Raw genomic sequence first — 20,013 nt, forward strand, 5'->3', positions numbered from 1 at the left:
GAGAGAATAAATTGATCATGGACATGTTATAACATGGTATGTCTCCATGTCATATTAGAAGACATAGGAGTAATTCAGTCTAATTGTAACATTTGAATATATGGAGGAATAGATGGAGAGACAGTGACAGGAATTATAGGAGAGTGTCAGATTTTTGTATCTTGATGAAAAGAATTCATAGTCTCCTCTATTAAAGGAAATCACTGGAAATTTAAAGCTGGGTGTGGAACTTTCAGATAGTCACTCAGAGGCAGTGGGTTTGGTTGTCATTCATTTCCATGGCCTCTAGCTCACCTTGGTTTTTGCTCTTATGATCATCAGCTGTCCGATTTGCATCTTCAGCACAAGTTTTTATTCATTTCATTGACTCACCCTATGCTCTGAAACGTCACCTCTGAAGTCTCTCAGGAGGATTCAGTCCAGATCTTTTTCACCTCTGGTTTAGGATCTCAATCAACACTCGAATGAGACGACCTTGATTTTTATATGCACACTTAACTCTGATTTCATTGCTCCTAGAATGTCATCATTCTGTGGCCTAGGCTGCACTCTGCTTACAAAAGTGTAGCAAGGGTTTAAAAGATCATTTCTAACTTTGATCACCCTTTCAGGACATAAGCTATTAAAAGCACTCCAGGATTTTGATAAATAACACTAAAGTGGTGTCTAAATTTTTTGGATGTAATTCAGAAAGTAGAAAGAAGCTTCTATTTATATAATCCTATATCAGAAACTCTGTTAATATATAATGTGCGAAACACAAAGCCAGTGTGCTGTGTTTTGTCCTAATTAGAGGCAAGCAGAATCAGCCTCAACTTGAAGTAGCTGGAGACTTTTTCTATCTCGGTGTTACTTTTGGGGTGTTTAACTTTATAGACCCTACTGAAGTGTTAGAAGAATTTATGAACGAACATCTTAGAAGGATTGCTGTTCTATAAACTCTTGTTTGTCTGTCTTACACTTTTAAAAACAAAGCTAAAACTAAAACAGAGAACAGCCCTGTGGAAAGCCAATAGTAACGTAGGTTAAAAAGCATCAGTAGTTGACCAAGTCCTCAATAAGTATTGAATGTACTTTGGAAATGAACATAGGAAAATATTCTCTTAAGGGTCAGGTCCAGAAAAACCCTGACTTGTTAGAAAAATAGATATCTTGTCAGTTACAGTAAATCAGATCTACTTAAATTGAGTTCGAGTTCTAGGTTTTACCAGCTTGTGGAATATAGTAAGGCCATTGGACTATTAACACTAAATTGTACCCTGAGCCCCCATCTGGAATGGAAGGCTTTTCATCCCTTTTTCTGCCATTATTCCCCTGGGAAGGCTGGTGCTTTTTTCTGTTCCTCTCTATATAAAAGGACCTTGTTTCTGCCACTTTGACAATGCCATACCATCAACACTGCGTTTGTGCCAAGACCTTGTCCTCCTAAATTTTCACATCCTCCTAAAATTCTGCACTCCATGCTGGAGCCAATAGAATGCCCTTCTCAGAGAAGTACTGGGTATGTTTTGGGTCCTAGAGCCTCCCTTCGGAAAATACTCCCTTTGGGTTTTAGCTTTCTTTCCTTCAACATGTCACCTGCTGCCTTTTCCTCCTCCCCAACTCTTCTTAGAGTGACCTTGCATGAAAAAACCCTGAAGTAACACACAACCCTGCTCACCCTTTTAGACTCTAACAAAAGACTTCATGCAAATGGGGATTGGTGTGTGGGAACTGAGGTCTATCAGAGGGGTGCTCCTTAACTCAACTTCCCAGTTGGCACCTACTCCAGCTCAACATTAAGCATTTGATCACAGCCACAAATTCTGAGGGAATTCCTCACCTAATACTCTTATCAAATTAATTTTTATTATGTCCTGAGCCATGAGCTAAAACTATTTTTTCAGAGCCTTATTCTGTAAGAAGTACAATTGAAAATAATATGTTGATCTCTTTTTAAATATTTGAATTGTGGAAAGATTCAAAGGTATAAGAGGAACAGAAACTAATAAAACCAACAGCCTCCTTTCACCCTGAGGAGTGTAACACATATTAACATTTTGCCATATCTGATTCCCATTATTTTTTTCAAGTTAAGGTGCACTTGAGGCCTCTTTAAGATCTCTACTTAATCCCATGTCTCTCCTTTCCCTCTCAAAAGGAACCGTGATAGTTAAGGTGGTATATAGCCTTTCAAAACATGCATAATAAGAATGCATATTGCTTGGATTATACACAGCACTCTTTTGTATATTTTACAATTTCTCACAAATAATATCTCTTTCAGTTTGCTTTGTCCAGATGAAACTTTGACCTCTAGACTTATTTTAGTATATTGGTTGTCCCCTGATCCCAAAGTCCACTTTGAGCTACCCAGGAGGACTTCCTGGAGTGAGCAGCTCAGAGTGGTTCCCTCCTGAGTTCGGGGACTCAGAATAGAGCTTGGATAGAGCCTGTTGAAAGAACTCTCCATTATTTCAATTCCCAGGTTTTACATCTCTTATTAACTCTTAGAATATACGACCTATAGAGAAAAAGAAACTGTAACCAGAGACACAAAGACCTTCCCGTGACTCTAATGTACTCAGCCCCTCCTAACCAGTGTCTCTTTATAAGTCAATATTTGTCTATGCTCTCGATAATGCCCCAGACCACTGATTAAGACCAGGTTGCTTTACTAGATTTTGTCAAAGTGTTTGCCAGAGGGGTGTGTACCTATTTTCACTTCATCTACAGTAGAAGGCTCCCCTTTTCTCTACATGTTCAACAAAATATTAAACTGATAAGAACAGATACTACACTTGATCTTAGCCAAAAGGCCGAGAAGCGATAACAAAATAAATATTACTGGGTTTCAATCTGTTTCCCCCTCCCAACAGGTATATAATAATATCTCATTGTATTTACATTATAATTTTTTCAATTATTAGTGAAGTCAAGCATCTCATTGTGTGTTTATTGATAATATAGGATATCTTTTACTCTGAATCACCTTTTCTAAACCTTTGTTTTCTACTGTTTTTCCTAATTGATTTGCTGGAGTGTTCTTCTCATGTACATGTAGGATTACTGATCCTTTCTCAGTTATACAACAGGGACAAAAATGTATGCAGCTAATTGCTACTGATGGCATCATATAAATATGTAAAATTGTTGATGGTCATGATCATGGCTTAAACATAAAATAGAATTATATTCAGAATTTTCAGTTTACGAAAGAAGAGAATTTAAGGAAAATATTCACATGAAAATGGCAAATACCTACAAAAAAATGTTTTCATGCTTAAGGAGGTCATTTTCAATGATCTAGATTATCTTTTGTGAATGAGTTTGTTCCCAGCACTAAAGCATGGTTGAAGTGGCCTGAGTTGAATGTGGTGGTTTTAAGAAATATATTTTCCTTAGATTCATATTTGAGGCAATACAGTTCAAAATCCCCCAAATTTCTCTTATATGAAAGCAGTTCAAAAGCCCAAATGCCAACTCACAGAAGAAAATGAATCTAGTGCATGCTTTGGTTTTGATGATTTCTATTGAAAGAATGATTATTCTGTTTTCCTCTAACCTTCCTTTAAAAAAAAAAAAAGTTTGATTTTTCCTAGTAGAAATACATTTTTCTAGGAATGTTCTATCTTGAATCTCTGACCCTAGAAAGTAAAGTAATTCATCAGAGTTCTCACACTAGGGATTAAAATGGATGTTAAAATGTCCACCGAGGATGAAAATGAGTATAAAGACGAATCAGGCATGAAAGTTCAGAAATGGAAAGAGATGAATTATGTTTCTATATTAGTGTTCTTGTAAATAAAATGAACTGTGCTCCTGGCTTTCTTTTGCCATACGAATGGATTGTTACAAGATAACAACTGAGCAAATTGAATTACAATTTTTGAGAATCAGTGAATCAGCATCATTTTCATAAGTATTCCAGGCATCCCCTGAGTTTACTTTCCACAAACTTCTGGTGTATACGTAGTTGCCCTAGTTCAAAGAAAGAGGTGCCAGCATTTTGGAAACGTACAGATTCATCTTCTTGCACATCACGGTGGTCCTGGTAAATGGAATGATCAATTCATCTGTAGCTCACTAGTCTCTTGGGATTTCCCTGTCCTCTTACACAGTCCTCCCACAAGCCTCCTTCCACAGCCATGCCCCGCCCCCCACCTTCAACCTCTGGAGTCCTGCATTTCAGGAAAAAGTAGAAAGGGTTGGATTATTCCATTCACACTTTTCTATGACATTATGTAAGTGAATGTCTGCTACTCACCAGTTACGACTTTAGCATCTGCAATTAGTTACAGGACCGGGGGCATCTAGTACATTTATATGCATTATTCTACTGAATCCTAAGGAAGGAGCTTGTTGTTACATTTTTTAGACAAAGGTTTAGAAGAGTTAAGAAAGCTTGGCCAAGGTTTCACAGCTAGTAACTAGCAGAAGGGACACTCAGCTTGGGTCAGGCTATCATGAAATCTGTGCTTCCACACCTTGTAACACATCAGCTGGGGCAGGCTTGCTCTGTAGAACACCACCACTCTCAATGGAGTGACAATTGCTTCCCCTGTTGTGAGTAAGTAGCACAAAGACCACTAAATCGGTTCACCCCAAACTGGACGGGAGGACACGCGGCTCCACTGAACTGTTGGAGTGCCCAGAGCCTGCCACCCTGCCCAAGGGCCAGTAGAAAAGATCACGAGGAAGATTGGCTGATGCGCTGCTTTTCATTTTGTTTACCCCAGTGATGCCACGCTTTGCTGAACAAGTAGAGGTTGCCATTGAAGCCCTGAGTGCCAACGTCCCTCAGCCGTTTGAGGAGAACGAGTTCATCGATGCCTCGCGCCTGGTGTACGACGGCGTTCGGGACATCAGAAAAGCTGTGCTGATGATCAGGGTACGTAAGTCCTCTGTAGCTCAGAGCTCATCAGTCCTTCAAAGAGGCACTCCAGAGACTTTACCATTTGCTTTTTAATTACTCAGTTTAACTTGGCAAGTTGTTTGGCTCATTTACTCAGACGTTGGTAACTTTTTCCTCATAAAGGGACGAATGAGCACAAGCAGCCTAGGTTAGTGATGAAAGTCCTAAAGAGTGATGTCAGCCTGCTTCTTGCATGCATTGTTTCCTCAGTTTGATTCCAACCTAGGGCTGCTCATGCAATTCTCCATGTGTTCCTCTTGCTAACATTATCTTCCCAGCAGGACCATGAAGCCATGGGATGCAAAGGCATGAAGGTTACCTAGCCTAGTAATATTAATAATGATGATAGGGATTAAGGAATACATAGCTACATGCTCCTAGTAGCAAATAATTAAGACATTGTAAATAAAGCTATATGACCTTTCAGTAAACTTTCCCCTGTCACTCACCCTATAATTGTCCCATCCTCCACCTGCTATTGTCAGGTCGTGTGAGCCTTCCAAACCACTGTCCAGGTAATTACATAAAGACCCATGCTAGAGAACATCCAGGGTGGGGTAAAAGTAGGTTTAGAGTTGGTCATATGGAAAATAATGCAATAACTAATAAATAATACAAGAAGATACTCTGTTTCATGGACTCATTATTGTACAGCAGATTTTAAAACAAGTATCATTTGCAACTGTCTTTGTTGGCACACATTGTGCCTTCATTTGCCTCTATCAAGACACATCAGTTACCTTATTCCATTTAACTGCTGCAAAATACTCCATGGTAAGATGAGAGTTGTTCTCCTTACCTCAGTAACAGTTTGGCATAGGAGTTTTAAAACACTCAAGCCACAGAATTCTTTCTTAAAATAAACAAATATGCAAAAACAGAAATAATGAACATGTTGGCCAATAGAAATAAAATGTAAACCACATTTGTAATTTTAAATTTTCTAGTAGACACGTTCAAAAAGCAAAAAAAGGAACAGTTGAAATTAACTTTAGTAATATATTCCATTCAGCTAAATATATCTAAAACTTAATCATTTCAATGTGTGACACTAGCCATATTTGAAGTGCTTAGTAGCTCCAACATATTGGACAAGTAATACTTGACTGTATCCTCACCCTCAGTCTCTATGGTTGTCTCTGAGGCTGTTCCATGAAACCACAAGGTGTCTGCTGTGTGCATTTTGAACACCTTTCTATCAGGATGACCACTGAGCATTTAAACCAACATCCTCTCTAACACTGCAAAATGATAACCAAATAATTCATTTTCTGTATGTGGTCCCTCCGATGTTTCCTGAAGTATCTGTTATATATTCTCACTGGACCCTTGAGAAGTTCATATGTGGCATTAATTGTCCCCCAAATTCTGGTAACTTTGAAGTCATATGTGGTCCATCCTCTTCCACTGTGGTATCTAGAGGACAACATGGTTCTTCCAGGGTGGCCTGAGCAGGTGGGGTGGGGAATCATCAGAAAGGCTCTCCCCTCTCTATTGACAGCCATGCTTCTCTTGAAACATCTACCAAACTTCGTCACTTGGGAGCACAAACAGCATCTTCTGGTCTTTTCATCTTTAAGTAAGCTTGCCTGTTCTTATGTTAAATGTGTCTCTTAAAAATTAGAATTCCATGATCAATTCAAAGTATTCAGAGCATTGTATAAGTTGCATCAAACTAACTAAACAATGTAGAGTTCAAGTTTGGAATTTGGAGTCGGATACATTTCCTGTTCTTCTAACATGCCCATTTTGGATCTCGCAAACCCTTACCATCGTTCTTTTTCCTTTTTCTTTATTATTTTCGTTTGTTTGCTTCTCTCTTTATATTTTCAGTCTGGCTTTATTATTTTTTAATTGAATTTATTGAGGTGACATTGGTTAATAAGGTTATATAGGTTCCAGGTATACAATTCTGCTATACATTATCTGTATATTGTATTATATGTTTACCATCCCAAGTCTCCTCCTATCACCATTTATCCCTCCTTTACCCTCTTCTACCTCCCCCACCCTCCTTGCCCTTTGGCAATCACCATACTGTTATCTGTGTCCATGAGTTTGTTTTTCTTTGCTTAATCCATTCACCCATCTCACCCAGCACTGGCCTCTACAGCTGTCAGTCTGTTCTCTGTATCAGTGAGTCCCTCTCCACTTTGTTAGTTTATTTTGTTTATTAAATTCCACATATAAGTGAAATCATATGGTACTTGTCTTTCTCTGACTGGCTTGTTTCACTTAGCGTAATCATTCCTAGGTCCATTCATGCTGCCACAAAAGGTAAAATTTCTTTCTTTTTTACAGCTAAGTAGTATTCCATCGTGTAAATGTACCATAGCTTTTTAATCCACTCATCTACTGATGGGCACTTGGGCAGCTATCAAATCTTGGCTACTGTGAATAATGTTGCAATGAACATAGGGATGCATATATTCTTTCAAATTAATGTTTCAGTTTTCTTCGGATAAATTCCCAGTGGAATTGCTAGGTCATAAGGCAATTTTACCTTACCATCATTCAAGACCTGGCTCAAAACTTTCCCTAAATTTTCTCCCTCAAATATACCGACCCTGTCCTTTAACTCTCGCTAACTGTTTTGCTTGTGACCATATTTATTATGCTATTTCCTTGTAGGTCTCTTACCTTCTTAAGTCTGGGAGAATTTGGAAAGCATGGGCTCTCCTTTTCTGTTCCCTTCCCTGTGGTGTGCTGCCTTGCATAGTGCTTGATACTGTGTGTAAGCTGGGTCTGCGGTCGGGGGCAGGTACCTAGGCAGATAAGAATGTAGCACAGAAAATGTAGGAGATTGGAGGAGAAGGAAAGAAAGGATAGTCAGCCTTTTAAGACAGTAACAAATTAGATCGTTTTTCTCATGACATACTAACATGTAAAACAAAGTACTACACCATGAGAGTTATGTTTTCAAAGCCTTTGGCACTAAATCCTACTAGAATCCTTAAGATATAGTCCCTCTTTTGCCATTTTTCTGTTTTGTTGGCCTTCACAGTTCTGTGACAACCGTTCATCTGTGGCTGAAGAAACGTATAGCCACCATTCATTTATTCATTCGTGATCTGTATAAAACAAACATAATTTTCGATAAAATGTCAAATCTTTGTTACACGGTGCCATTCCTCCATCTCGACATTTCAAGTGATTTGATCAGATGGATTTCACACCCCGTAAAACTTAGAAAGAAAAAAAATGTACAGCATGTCCAAATTATTTTTAAACTCCTCCATTTAGCACCCAAAATGGCTTCACTTTGTACTTAATTTCTTGGTTTGCTTTGGAGTATAGTGATTAAGTCTACTTGAAAAATACTTCATTGCATGAGGTCAGGAAGAAAGATAGCAAGACGAGTAGAGTATTCCTTTCCCAGGAAAACTGCCCATGCTTCCTCCTGTCCCAGTGTCTATTAAACCGAATGCAGGAAGGCATCGAAGGGACACTTCTCCATATGTGGCTTTCAGCAACCAATACATATTTACTAGTGATGATCTCTCAGGCCAGCCAAGACAATATTCTGAAGTAAACAAAGCTTACCCTTCCTGCATTCCAAACTCACCATTCATGACTCTACTTCCTTCTCTGAGAGATCTACTGTGCTCCTCTTCCCGGAGATTGTTTCTTTTTGTTTGTTTCTTGCTGAGGCTTGTCCTGGGTGATCTGTTGGCCACACAGGAATTTCTTCATCACTCCAGTATGGTAGTTTAGAAAGTTTCTGGGGGTTAGGGATAAAAAGCAAGCACAATGGATGTTCAATTATATTCCAAGGTTTGAGAAGTCATACAGTATGTAACAGACCTGAAGTTGTAGGTCCAATTAACTTAATCCATTTTTAAAAATTTCTTAATCAACAGAACTATTAGGTTTGTGGGGTTGTTTTGGTGTTATTTATGTATTTAGCCTAAAGTCACCATGAAAAATTGCTGAGGCAATGAGAGTGCTTGAAGCAATAAAGTTTGGGAACCTATTGCTTAATATTTTGGGATTGTTGTTATGCTAATTCCCTTCTCTGTGGCTTGGTTTCCTCAGCTGCAAATGGGGACAGATATTACCACAATTATAAAGCACTTGCATTGATCTGGACTTTAGTAGGTTCCCAAGAAATGTTTTCTTTTCTCATCCTGCTGGGATGAAGTTTATCTTTATACAATTATTTAATGCAAATAAAACTTGTTAAATAAATCAATATTATTAAAATCGCAGGGATTGGAGTCTGAGTATTTTTCATAGCTGGAAAATAAAGGGTTGAAGAGTCTATAGAAATAACTTATGAGACAAAATTGATCTATCGATTACAGATTGCTATTATCAAGTTAACCCATAAGGTAACCTAGTTTTGTTTTCTTAACTAATTAGTAATAATTTGGTATGTTTTTTGTTTTTTTAAAATGGTCATTTGATCCTGGTCATTCATGTATCAAATATTTCTTGAATGCTTACTACAGGCTTCACTGTTGGAGGTACCCCAAATATAGAGAGGAGGAAAATCTTTACCCTCTAAGAATTTACATTCCTTTGGTGGGAAACAGAGAATAAACAAACTGATATAATTTGCCAATTAATGTGCCATGGAGGAAACCAAGACAGTGTCAAGGAGGTAGAGTACAGGATGGGTGTGGGTGTTTTGAAGGGTGACCACTGGGTAACATTTGAGAAGAGACTTGGAGAACGAGACAACAAGTCATCGAGGTATTAAGGAAAGTGTGTTCCAGGCAGAGGGAACAGCACCGGTGGCCTGGGGACCACAATGAATGAGGTGAGAGCCATTGCAGGGTTCTGAGCAGGGCAATAATATGACCTGACTTAGATCTTAGAGGGACCACGCTGGCCATAGTGGTCAGAATAGAAGGTATAGAGCAAGGGCAGGAAAAAGATAAGTTAGGAAGCCAGAATGGTAATACAGAATAGAGATGCCAGTGGCCAGTCAGTCCTGACAAGGGAGATTCAGTTCTATATTGGCTTTGGGAAATCTTTAATTCTGTTTTCTAGTTTCCAATCCATTCCAGTGGTATAGAGCTCTGTTGGGAAATCTTTCTTCATCCATCACCCAAACTTTCCTATTATAGTTGCCAACCTATGTCCTCATCTTTCTGCTCCCAATGAAACTCATATACATTTGAGCCTTTCCTTTAAATGGTCCTCAATACATTTTTCACATGTCCTTGAGAAACAGCTCTAAACCCTTCAGCCTTTTCTCATTTGGCTTCTTCACAGAAGCTGCTGTACAGGAGATTGGGCGTTTGATTGAGGACCAGAGGCAGGAAGAATGATCCTGTTCTGTAACTGATGTGTGGTACGATCATGGGCAAGTCAGATGAGCTCCTTGGGCCTCCACATTAGGCACAAGTCACTCTCATAGACTCTTAGAAGGGAGAGGTTTTAGAGGCCAAATACTTTAATTATGCCATTTTACAGGTAAGACCTGCTTTCACAATAATCTGCTATTATTAAATAATAGTAGATCTGGGGATCCAAGTATAGCTCAAAGTGGTTTTTGATTGTTGTAAAGAAACTTCCCTGAGAGCACATAGGGCAGAACTGAGACTTGACCCCCAGTGTCCAGCCTCCAGGCCAATAAATTACAAATTTTGTTGATTTGTTTTACCCTATAACATCATCTGATGATACAAGTCTGATTATCTCTGGACCCATTGCAGACCCCCACTATTTTCCACGTCTCTTTTAATTTGTAAGCGCCCTTGACCAACCAAAAATAACACTCATACTTTTAAAAAATAGTAATTCAAAAATAACTGGATGAATAGGAAACGTGTGTGTGTGTGTGTGTGTGTGTGTGTATGTATATACACTGTGTATACATGTATATATCTGTGTCTGTATATATACAATATACATATACATATGTACTCTAATACATACACACACAAACATGCAATTAGCAAAATGCACATGCACAGAACTATTTATAGGGTGGCTTGGATGGGTTTACTGCATGGTTAAGGCACAAGAAAATATTTTAATTTCATTTATTTGCGTGGTGCATTTGTGATGGTTGAGAGCATGGGTTCTGGAACCCTCAGCTTGCTAGGTGTGACACCTTGGAAAGTTGACTCAAATTAGAGCCTGCTTACACATGTATAAAATGGAGATCCATTTATTTTAGTAGGTTGTTGTAAGGATTAAATACTTTAACTGAATGCCTGTCCCTAATGGATGGTAGAAATTAATGCTATTAGCATTATTATTGTTGTTAGGTGTATATTTTATTAATCATAATAATTATCTCTTATTTAGTTCCCTTTTATAATTTACAAAGAATTTTTATATATATTTGATTCTAGACTCATGCGAGGCAGGCAGGACAAGTAGCAATTTTTATCTTCACTTTATGAGTAAGGAGAAAGAAACGGTCTAAGTGACTTGCCAAAGACACAGTTTTTGAGTGGTCGAGAAAACAGAAACATTTTGCTCTCCTGGGTCCACATCCAGGCCATTACTTTCTTCATTTTTAAACTTCGTTTTAGTTCCTAAGCCACAGTCACTTAATGAGACTCATCATCATTAGCCTTCTGCAGACAGGCTGTTGGTCACTGACTCAGCTAAATTGGCAGATCACCGACGTGTTTGCACACAGTGCTGTAGGCACTCTCCTATTCACCTTTGTCTGTCGAGTGAGGTTTTCCATTCGACTTTGCTCTCTCCTTCCAAAGCTCACGATGAGAAGTGTGTGCAATCTTGTCATCTCATCTGTCCGCAGAATTTACCAGCTTGCTGTAACTGTTGCTTAGTACATCCCAGAAGGTTGAGGATGACCGAAGAGGATAGATAGTCTCTGTTCTTAGGCTTATAGCTCAAGATCTCAGGATAAATATGAAGACACCCCCCCTTTCTACATATTAAAGGGAACCAATCTACCTGGTCACTTGGAGTGAAACTGCACCCCATTACTAGAACTAGACTTTGACCACCCAACTCCTGGTTTATTTGATCAAGTATGGGAACAAAACTTCTTCCTCTTTTTTTTACTATTCCTCTGAAAGAAAATTGAACATCTTTAGATGACTCAGTAAATATCACTAAGGTTGATGGCAAGAGGAGAGAAACAAAAGGAGTACGCCAGAGTTTGGAAAATTACTAGGCATGATGTGATTTTGGCATGGAGAACCCCATTTTATGCTTGTCTGACCGATCTCAAGGCTTCATCAATAACCAACCCCGATTAATTACACTGAGGTAGTCAAAACAATCCGGCAGAATAAAAATGTGCCCTTGTGGATGGGGAATGAGCAAAAGCATCATCAGTACTGCTTGTTAGCCATTCCTCCCTTTTGAAAGACAGCCCTGGGAGGTGGTGCAGGTGTGTGCTAAGAGGCAGTTTGTGGGTGACGTCACCCTTAAAGCCAATCACACTTGAGCTACAAATCTCACACCATTGCGTCACTTTCCCCTCATGCAGCATCCTTCTACCTCCTGGCTCCATCCTCTTAGAATTAACAGAGTATGATAGTTCAGACTACATGCTTCAAGTGGCTGGACTTAGAGCCTTTTAAAAAGGTACAACCTCTCACATCTCAGTTTTATTATCTGGAAAATGAATGAAATCGTGTCTATATGGTAGGACTGTTAAGAAAACTGAGTTAGCGTCTGTAAAGCATGTAGAAAAAACAGTGGTAGCCACATAGAAAGCCCTTAATGCACGTTGCCTATTATTATTATCATTGAAGATGGGAGAGTTTTTTATTTCTGGGTTTATGGATTCATTGGTATCTTTTCTCCAACACTCACTTGACATATCCGACAGGTTTTCCTCTAACTCCACTCACTTTAAAGCCATTCCATACCTCCCATTCTTGCCTGATTTGTAAAGTGGAAAAAAAAAACTTATAAAGAACAACATGTTTGGAGTCAGACACATTTGGGTGTTTGGGTTTAAATGCTAATTCTGTTATTAGCTAGGTCAGAGGCATTTGGGCAAGTTGCTTCACTTCTCAGAATCTTAGTTTTCTCATCTTTAAGTGGACAGGAGAACTCTCTATCACTTGAAACAGCTGCCCCAACAAAGCAAAAACATACATATATAATGGTTTTATTGGGATTCAGTATTACAAATAGATGGTTCAACAGCCAAGGGACATAGACTACCTAGATCTTGAATTGGCACACGCATCATGGTGCTGCTTGAAGTCTCCAAGTGTGTTTTATGGTGCTGTACTGAGATACATGTATGAAAGAGTTATTTCATCCTTAATGGGTAGGTAGTAGTGGACGGCTTCACTATAAAAAACATTTGAATAAATTAGTTCCCAAATCCCAAGCAGTAGTGATGGCAAACCTTTTTAAGATGCTTGTTACATACTAGACATCTACACAGAGTACATTACTTAATCTTCATGACAATGAAGCTACTGTTATCAACACCAGTAGCTACTGTTATCAACACCAATTCACAGACTTGGAAAGCAATGCTAGGAGAACATTTTCCCATGGTCACATAGGGGTTTATATTTAGGCATTCTTGACTCTAGAGTCTGAAGTTGTAACATGTATACTAAATGGCTTAGTGACCACTTCAGTTATTTCATCAGTTCTAATCAGTTCTGGCCATTGGTCTGGAAATGATCAATCCTTTTGGGGCTTAATGAGACTAAAAGAGAGCTAACATAGAGCAAAAAGGGCATTCCAGAAGAAGCATAGGTTTAACTTTGTTGTTGATGGTGCATTTCTATCTTAGAATATATTTGTATGGGTGGAAATAACACAAATATTTTTTTCCTTAAGAAGCATGTCATGTGAAGAATTAGACTTGCTACATCTACAGAAAGAAATAATAAAAAGCATTGAGAGAGAGAGAGAGAGAGGGAGAGAGAGAGAGAGAGAGAGAGAGAGAGAGAGAGAGAGAGAGAGAGATACATACATACATTAGGGCAGCCTTATTTTTCTGGCTCCATTTTAGCCAGTATCTGCTAAACCCTATACAGATAATCCCCTCCAAACTCTTTTCTACTTAGCTTTTGCAGTGACAAAGTATATGGATGAGGGTAGAGGTTATCCACTTAAAATATAATGGTTGTTCTCTTTCCTCTGTATCTTTAGACTCCAGAAGAACTAGAGGACGATTCTGACTTTGAGCAGGAGGATTATGACGTGCGCAGCAGGACAAGTGTTCAGACTGAGGATGACCAGCTCATCGCAGGACAGAGTGCACGGGTGAGTGGATATCCAGGACTTTGATGTTTTATTATTTATTTAAATATTTTTATTGATTTTTAAGAGAGAGAGAGAGAGACAAACATTGATGTGGGAGTAAAACATTGATTAGCTGCCTCCTGCATGCCCTCCATCAGGGATCAAGCCCGTAACCTGGGCATGTGCCCTGACCTGGAATTTAACTGGTGACCTTTCAGTGCATGAGATGACGCCCAACCAACTGAGCCACACCAGCCAGGGTGAGGATTTGGTTTGTTACACAGAAGCTATGTTCACCAAATTGGTTTGAGGGAATTTCCAATTTTTAGAGACTTGGAACCCCAGATTTATGGCTCCAAAATCTGTGCTCTCACCGGGGGTTGTTTATAGTGACTCACATTTTGCACAGTGGAAATAACCACCACTGCTTCTGATTCCTTTTAACTTGGTTCTCTCTTCATCACTCAAAAAATAGCAGCCACAACACAGCAAACACTTATGTGTAGAGTGGGTCTTGTTGGGGATGAGGATTATGACTAGATGGTCCAACAGCCAGGGAAACAGGATGTGCAGATCTTCCATTGGCACAGACACCATGTTCTGCTTGAAGTCTCCAAACTTGTGAATTACACAAGAGACAATGACAAATGGAGAATTAGAGTGCTGTTTGTTACTGATGGGCTGTACTTCATACTCTGGCCTAGGGTCTCTAGTAAAGAAGACCACACCTTTTGTTTTAAAAAAACTTTTTTTCTTCATTGCTTTTTAGAGAGAGAGAGAGAGAGAGAGAGAGAGAGAGAGAGAGAGAGAGAGAAAGAAACATTGATGAGAGAACAGCAATTTGACAGCCTCCTGCATGCCCCTCACTGGGGATCTGGCCCACATCCTGGGCATGTGCCCTGACCAGGAATCGAACTGGTGACCTCTTGGTGCATGGGTCGATGCTCAACCACTGAGCCATACCAACCGGGCAAGACCACACTTTTTGATTTTGATTGAAGACCTATGGCTAGGACAGTAGGCCATATCTGTCTGCCATGTGATAGCAAAAGAAATTATAGAGACATACCAGAAATATACCACTTTAAGGCATGGAGCAGAAAGCAAAGAAAGATGACTGCTCTGGCTGACATCTGAACACTCCTGAATATTTTGTGACACTGTCCACCAGCACAGGTATTTCAAAGAGGATTGTGGACTCTGACCAGTCTGATCAGCTGTATCTCCTTGAGGCTAGAGGCAGGTAATCAGGCAGGTGGCAGGAGATGAAATACCTGGGATTGCAAAGGAGGGCGAGATTCTCCCTTCCTTCCTTCCTTCCTTCCTTCCTTCCTTCCTTCCTTCCTTCCTTCCTTCCTTCCTTCCTTCCTTCCTTCCTTTATTTTTAATATATCTTTTAAAAAATATTTTTTATTGATTTTAGAGAGAGAGGAGGGAGAGAGAGATAGATAGAAATATAATGAGAGAGAATATGGATTGGCTGCCTCCTGCATGCCCCCCACTGGAGATTGGGCCCACAACCTGGGCATTTGTCCTGACCAGGAATCGAACCGGTGACCTCTTGGTGCATGAGTCGATGCTTAACCACTGAGCCACATTGGCTGGGCAAGATTCTCATCCCTTTAAAGCCTCCATTTTCATAGGGTAAAAACAATCAAGTTATAATATGGCTGACAATGAATATTCTAGTTTTCTGTTAGGTTTAATTTAAGAAAGTATAATCAGTGGGAAGCATGATGTTCAGAAAGAGGTGATGATTTAGGATAGGGATTAGGAAACTCCAGAAAGCTGATGCTGGCTTAGGAATTGGGAAGAAGAGTGAGAAATAACCACAAGTTAAAATAAAGAGGCTTCAAAGAAGATTAGGCCTGTGATGAGTCATAAAATTTTAATAAAACCCAAACTCTATTTTGTGCTTTATGTCCTGATAGTCTCATCTAACGATTAGCTAATCCAGAGGATATTGATGGACACTGATTGAGGAAATGTGAGGGTAAAATCCAGAACATTAACGATGCATTGGCTTTGATTTCAGACAGACTTAATTTTAAATGATAAAGGTTAGAATGAGGACCAAACTTTGTTATATGTTGCTTAATTTCCCTGGGCTTCAATCCTATCATCTCTAAAATATGAATAATAAACTTATTACAATTATCTTAGGGTTTTAATTACTTAATGTTTGTAAAATAATGAGGATAATATACCTGATATACATTAAGTGCTCAATAAAGGATGAGTCTGAAATGCTATCCTTTGGAGGAGTGATATCTTCTGATCACAAGCTGGTGACAATAGAAAAGCACACAAAACAGTAGGAAACCCCTTCACTGAAAATTCCTTGTGGACTCTATTTAATCCTGCCCAAAATGTTGAAACCTGGGAACCTAATTAGCTGAGAGTCTTTTGAGCCTAGTTGGCATAACACTGAACTAATTCATCAACCAAGTCATTCGTCTTCAAAATTAAGTAAAACCAGCATTTTTACATCAGTTGACAAAGGGCAAGTTTGAGTAATTCATCCAAACTTTAATCAATTCAAAGTCAATTTGATTGATTGCAGCTCAGTATTGATACAGCCCAGTAACCATTGACTTGTTTTCTCAAAGACCAAGGCTTATTGTACAACTCCTCTAATCACCATCTGTCAAAATAGCACGATCAGTTCCACTTTTTACAAGGAAGAACCAAGTCCCATTGTACTTCTGTGTCATGCGTCTCACTTACATTAGACATCGAATCCGTTGTGGGTGGAATCGAAAGCCAGAGGGCACCTAGCTACACCATCAGTTATTTCTTCCCCCAACAGGTGAAAAGACAATCGTCTTTTTTGAAAGATTTTTCATCATGAATTCTGAACATGGTCCACGATAGTAAGAACCAAGTCTCATGGTAGCCCAGCACTTGCTGATTGGTCTTTGAGATCCATCATGGGCTCTGTGTGATTATTTTGCAGCAAATAGCATTAGTTATTGAGTCAGTCTGCTTTAGCCTGTAATTAGATGATGACAAATCAGAGGCATAGAATTAAGGCTGTAAGTCGGAAATAAGAGTGTGCATTGAATCACTAAGATGACAGCTGGTTGAACTGACTAGAGAAGTGTGTTAACTTGGTCAAAATTGTGAAGGAGGCAGAAGCTGTTTTTGACAGAACCAGTTCTCCCCTTTAATGACCTTATTTTGTGTTCTCATTGAGACAGTCTTCTCTGAAATGTTAAATTAATCTAAAAGGAGGTCAAGGTGGTTAAAAAGCTTTTAGTACTCACTCCAGCCTTCCTCTCAAATTCTGAAATAAGAGTATTGGTTTCCTTTGTGTGTCCCTATCTGATGCTTCTCTACAACATTTTAGGAAAGGGAGTTAGTGAAAAGAAGGAGAGTGATGATACCCTGGTCTAATGAAATACATAAGTGATTAGACCTTGACATGATGTCTTATAAGATCTTTTTCTACAAGTTGTTATAACTAAAGTTGGTCAACAACCTTGGAGATAGAATATATTATTTAGAGTCACACAAACCTGGTTTTAAATATGGGCTTGATTATGCTATATGATTTGGGGCTACTTTCTTAATCTCTTCATGCCTCATCCTTTTGCACATACATACACACAGCATCCTACCTTGTAATGTCATTAGAACTGCGTGATACAATGTATCACAATACTTTTTATATATGTAATATTAATTTGAGGAAGATGATGATGATGATGACGATGATGCTTGTAACATGAGGCAGTCATTCTTTAGCAAGTTGGCCAAATAGTTTACCCTGAAAGCTGGACAATGTAGGCAGTCATGAAAAATTTTACTTGAATTAATGGGCCAATTGCTTCAATTTTTCAATTCACGTCATAGCCTGAGACTGGTAAAAGTCAAAAGTCCCAGTCCTTAACTACTTATAGTTATTATCCTGCTTTCACTGTGACTAGAAATGGGTACATTGAGTATTATCCTTTTTACTCATTATTTACAAACATTCATCTCCTTGCATGAAGCTTTAATGTTAGACTCTTATTCTGCATTTAAGAAACAACACTTGTCACTTTGGAGAACCGTAGACTTCAACAGTAATTTTTTTTTTTTTTTTTTTTGAGATTAAAAAAAAAAAAATTACTATATGAAAAGCTTCTTGAGATTTAGATTAAAGAAAAGATTCGGGCTGAGGAGTTGTTGGCTTAGATCAGTGAATTTTACTTTTATTTAGTAAGTGGAGTTTATAACATGAATCACACACTCAAAAAATGGTTGTCAGTTCAGAGGGAAATCTGGGAACCTGAGATGAGCGGATTGGACACGTTGTGGATTCCAGTTTCTGATGCCACAGATTTAGGCCCCTTCCACAGTCTGGAGAACTCTGCATGGCCACTGTGATCAGAAGCAGCAGAAACTCTTCGCCGGCCCCAGGTGATCACATCACACAAACAGAAAAGCTGATTTGTTTCCTTTCCTCTTGGCCGTGAACATTATTTTTCTCATGTTCCCTTACTTTGAGGGAATGAACAATTGCATGTTATTACTTTGTATTCAATTTGATTTCAGTGTGACCAGACTCTATTTATTTTTTCTAGCCAGAATAGCATTAATGTGTTAACATTTCAAACTGCCGAGTTACATTGATAAGACCTAATTAAAACTGGTATGTTGAATTTCAATTTGAAATAACTTGCAAATTTTGTAGTTTGTGATCTACTGTTTATAGATAACTTTTTTTTAAAATTGCAGTTTTAGCAAAGGTCAATTATGAATTTTTAAAAGCCAGAACGTTTAGAAAAATATTTAGGAAAAGGCTGTGGCTCATTGATAACTACATGTGCAGAAGCTTCTATGATGATACTTGCATCCAAGTCACACAACATTAAGTGTATTATGCGGGTTGAACACCCTGAGAGTCAAAATAACATTTCCTTTGCATATCTGCCTTGAAGGGACCAGTTTTCCTTCAGAATTGTACCCTCAGAAAATGTCTGTTCTGGTAAGTCCTCTGGGACTGTGTTGATGCAGTAAGTGGGAAAATGTTTAGGCAGTCAATCAAAATATATTTATTGAGCTTCTATTCTGTGGAGGATGTTGAGGCCTCTACCCTAAGGAAGCTGAGAGAGAAGTCAGGTAGGGCATTAATAAGCATTAGAAGAGCGAGGCAGCTAAAATTCAAATGCTAAATTGTACAGTTGAAACTCAAGTGGTATATTTCAGAGAGTAGTGTATATCCCTCAACACACAAATTAACCCTTCTGGGGTTACAAAAGACCCATTGCTTTGCACCTGGACATTGAAGGTAGAGTTTGGAGGTCTGCAGGGAAGGTTTACAGATTCTTTTACAGAGAACTACCTAGTGAATGCTTTCATCATGATGATTGGAACTTGTGAGACTAAATAAAACATAATTGTCGATTTTGTATGTGGGGGACAAGTTAATCTATGACAGCTTTAGGTCATGCAAACCTATCTCAGATGCACTGGAATAGCTGTCTTGTCATCAATACCATATTGTGTACATGGGTTTATGACGAACTCCTGTGTATATATAACATTGTTTTAAATACAGTGTTTGAAAGTACTTTTTCAAAACGTAGTGTTTTAAAATTCTTTTACCATAGCATTTGTACCAGTCTATTTATTTATTTAATTTTTTTTTTCTTTTTTGATTTTGGAGAGAGAGGAAAGGAAAGAAGAGAGAGATAGAAACATTAATGAGAGAGAAGATTGATTGGCCGCCTCCACTGGGGATTGGGCCCACAAACTGAGCATGTGCCCTGACTGGGAATCAAACCAGTGACCTCTTGGTGCATTGATTGATGCTCAACCACTGAGCCACACCAGCCAGGCCAGTCTGACTCTTTAAATATGAGTTTTGACTTGTCTATGCACACATACATGCCTATAAACATGCATTATGTACACACTCGGACATGTATTATTTATATAAAGTCACATACATGCAGGCATGAATGTTACTAAACATGGCT

General features: G+C 38.7%; 1 protein-coding gene and 1 pseudogene across 1 annotated transcript in view; one reads left to right on the top strand and one right to left on the bottom strand.

Moving 5' to 3' along the window:
* CTNNA2 (catenin alpha 2) overlaps positions 1 to 20,013 on the top strand; it is a 97,119-nt gene that overhangs the window by 20,749 nt on the left and 56,357 nt on the right. The window contains exons 4-5 of the mRNA XM_036263050.1: positions 4,719 to 4,870; positions 13,955 to 14,068. Coding sequence (XP_036118943.1) covers positions 4,719 to 4,870; positions 13,955 to 14,068 — 266 coding nt within the window. The remainder of the gene's footprint in view (positions 1 to 4,718; positions 4,871 to 13,954; positions 14,069 to 20,013) is intronic.
* On the bottom strand, positions 2,718 to 2,810 carry LOC118631321 (annotated as a pseudogene).

The sequence above is a fragment of the Molossus molossus genome, unplaced genomic scaffold, assembly GCF_014108415.1.
Source record: "Molossus molossus isolate mMolMol1 unplaced genomic scaffold, mMolMol1.p scaffold_m16_p_15, whole genome shotgun sequence".
NCBI lineage: Eukaryota > Metazoa > Chordata > Mammalia > Chiroptera > Molossidae > Molossus > Molossus molossus.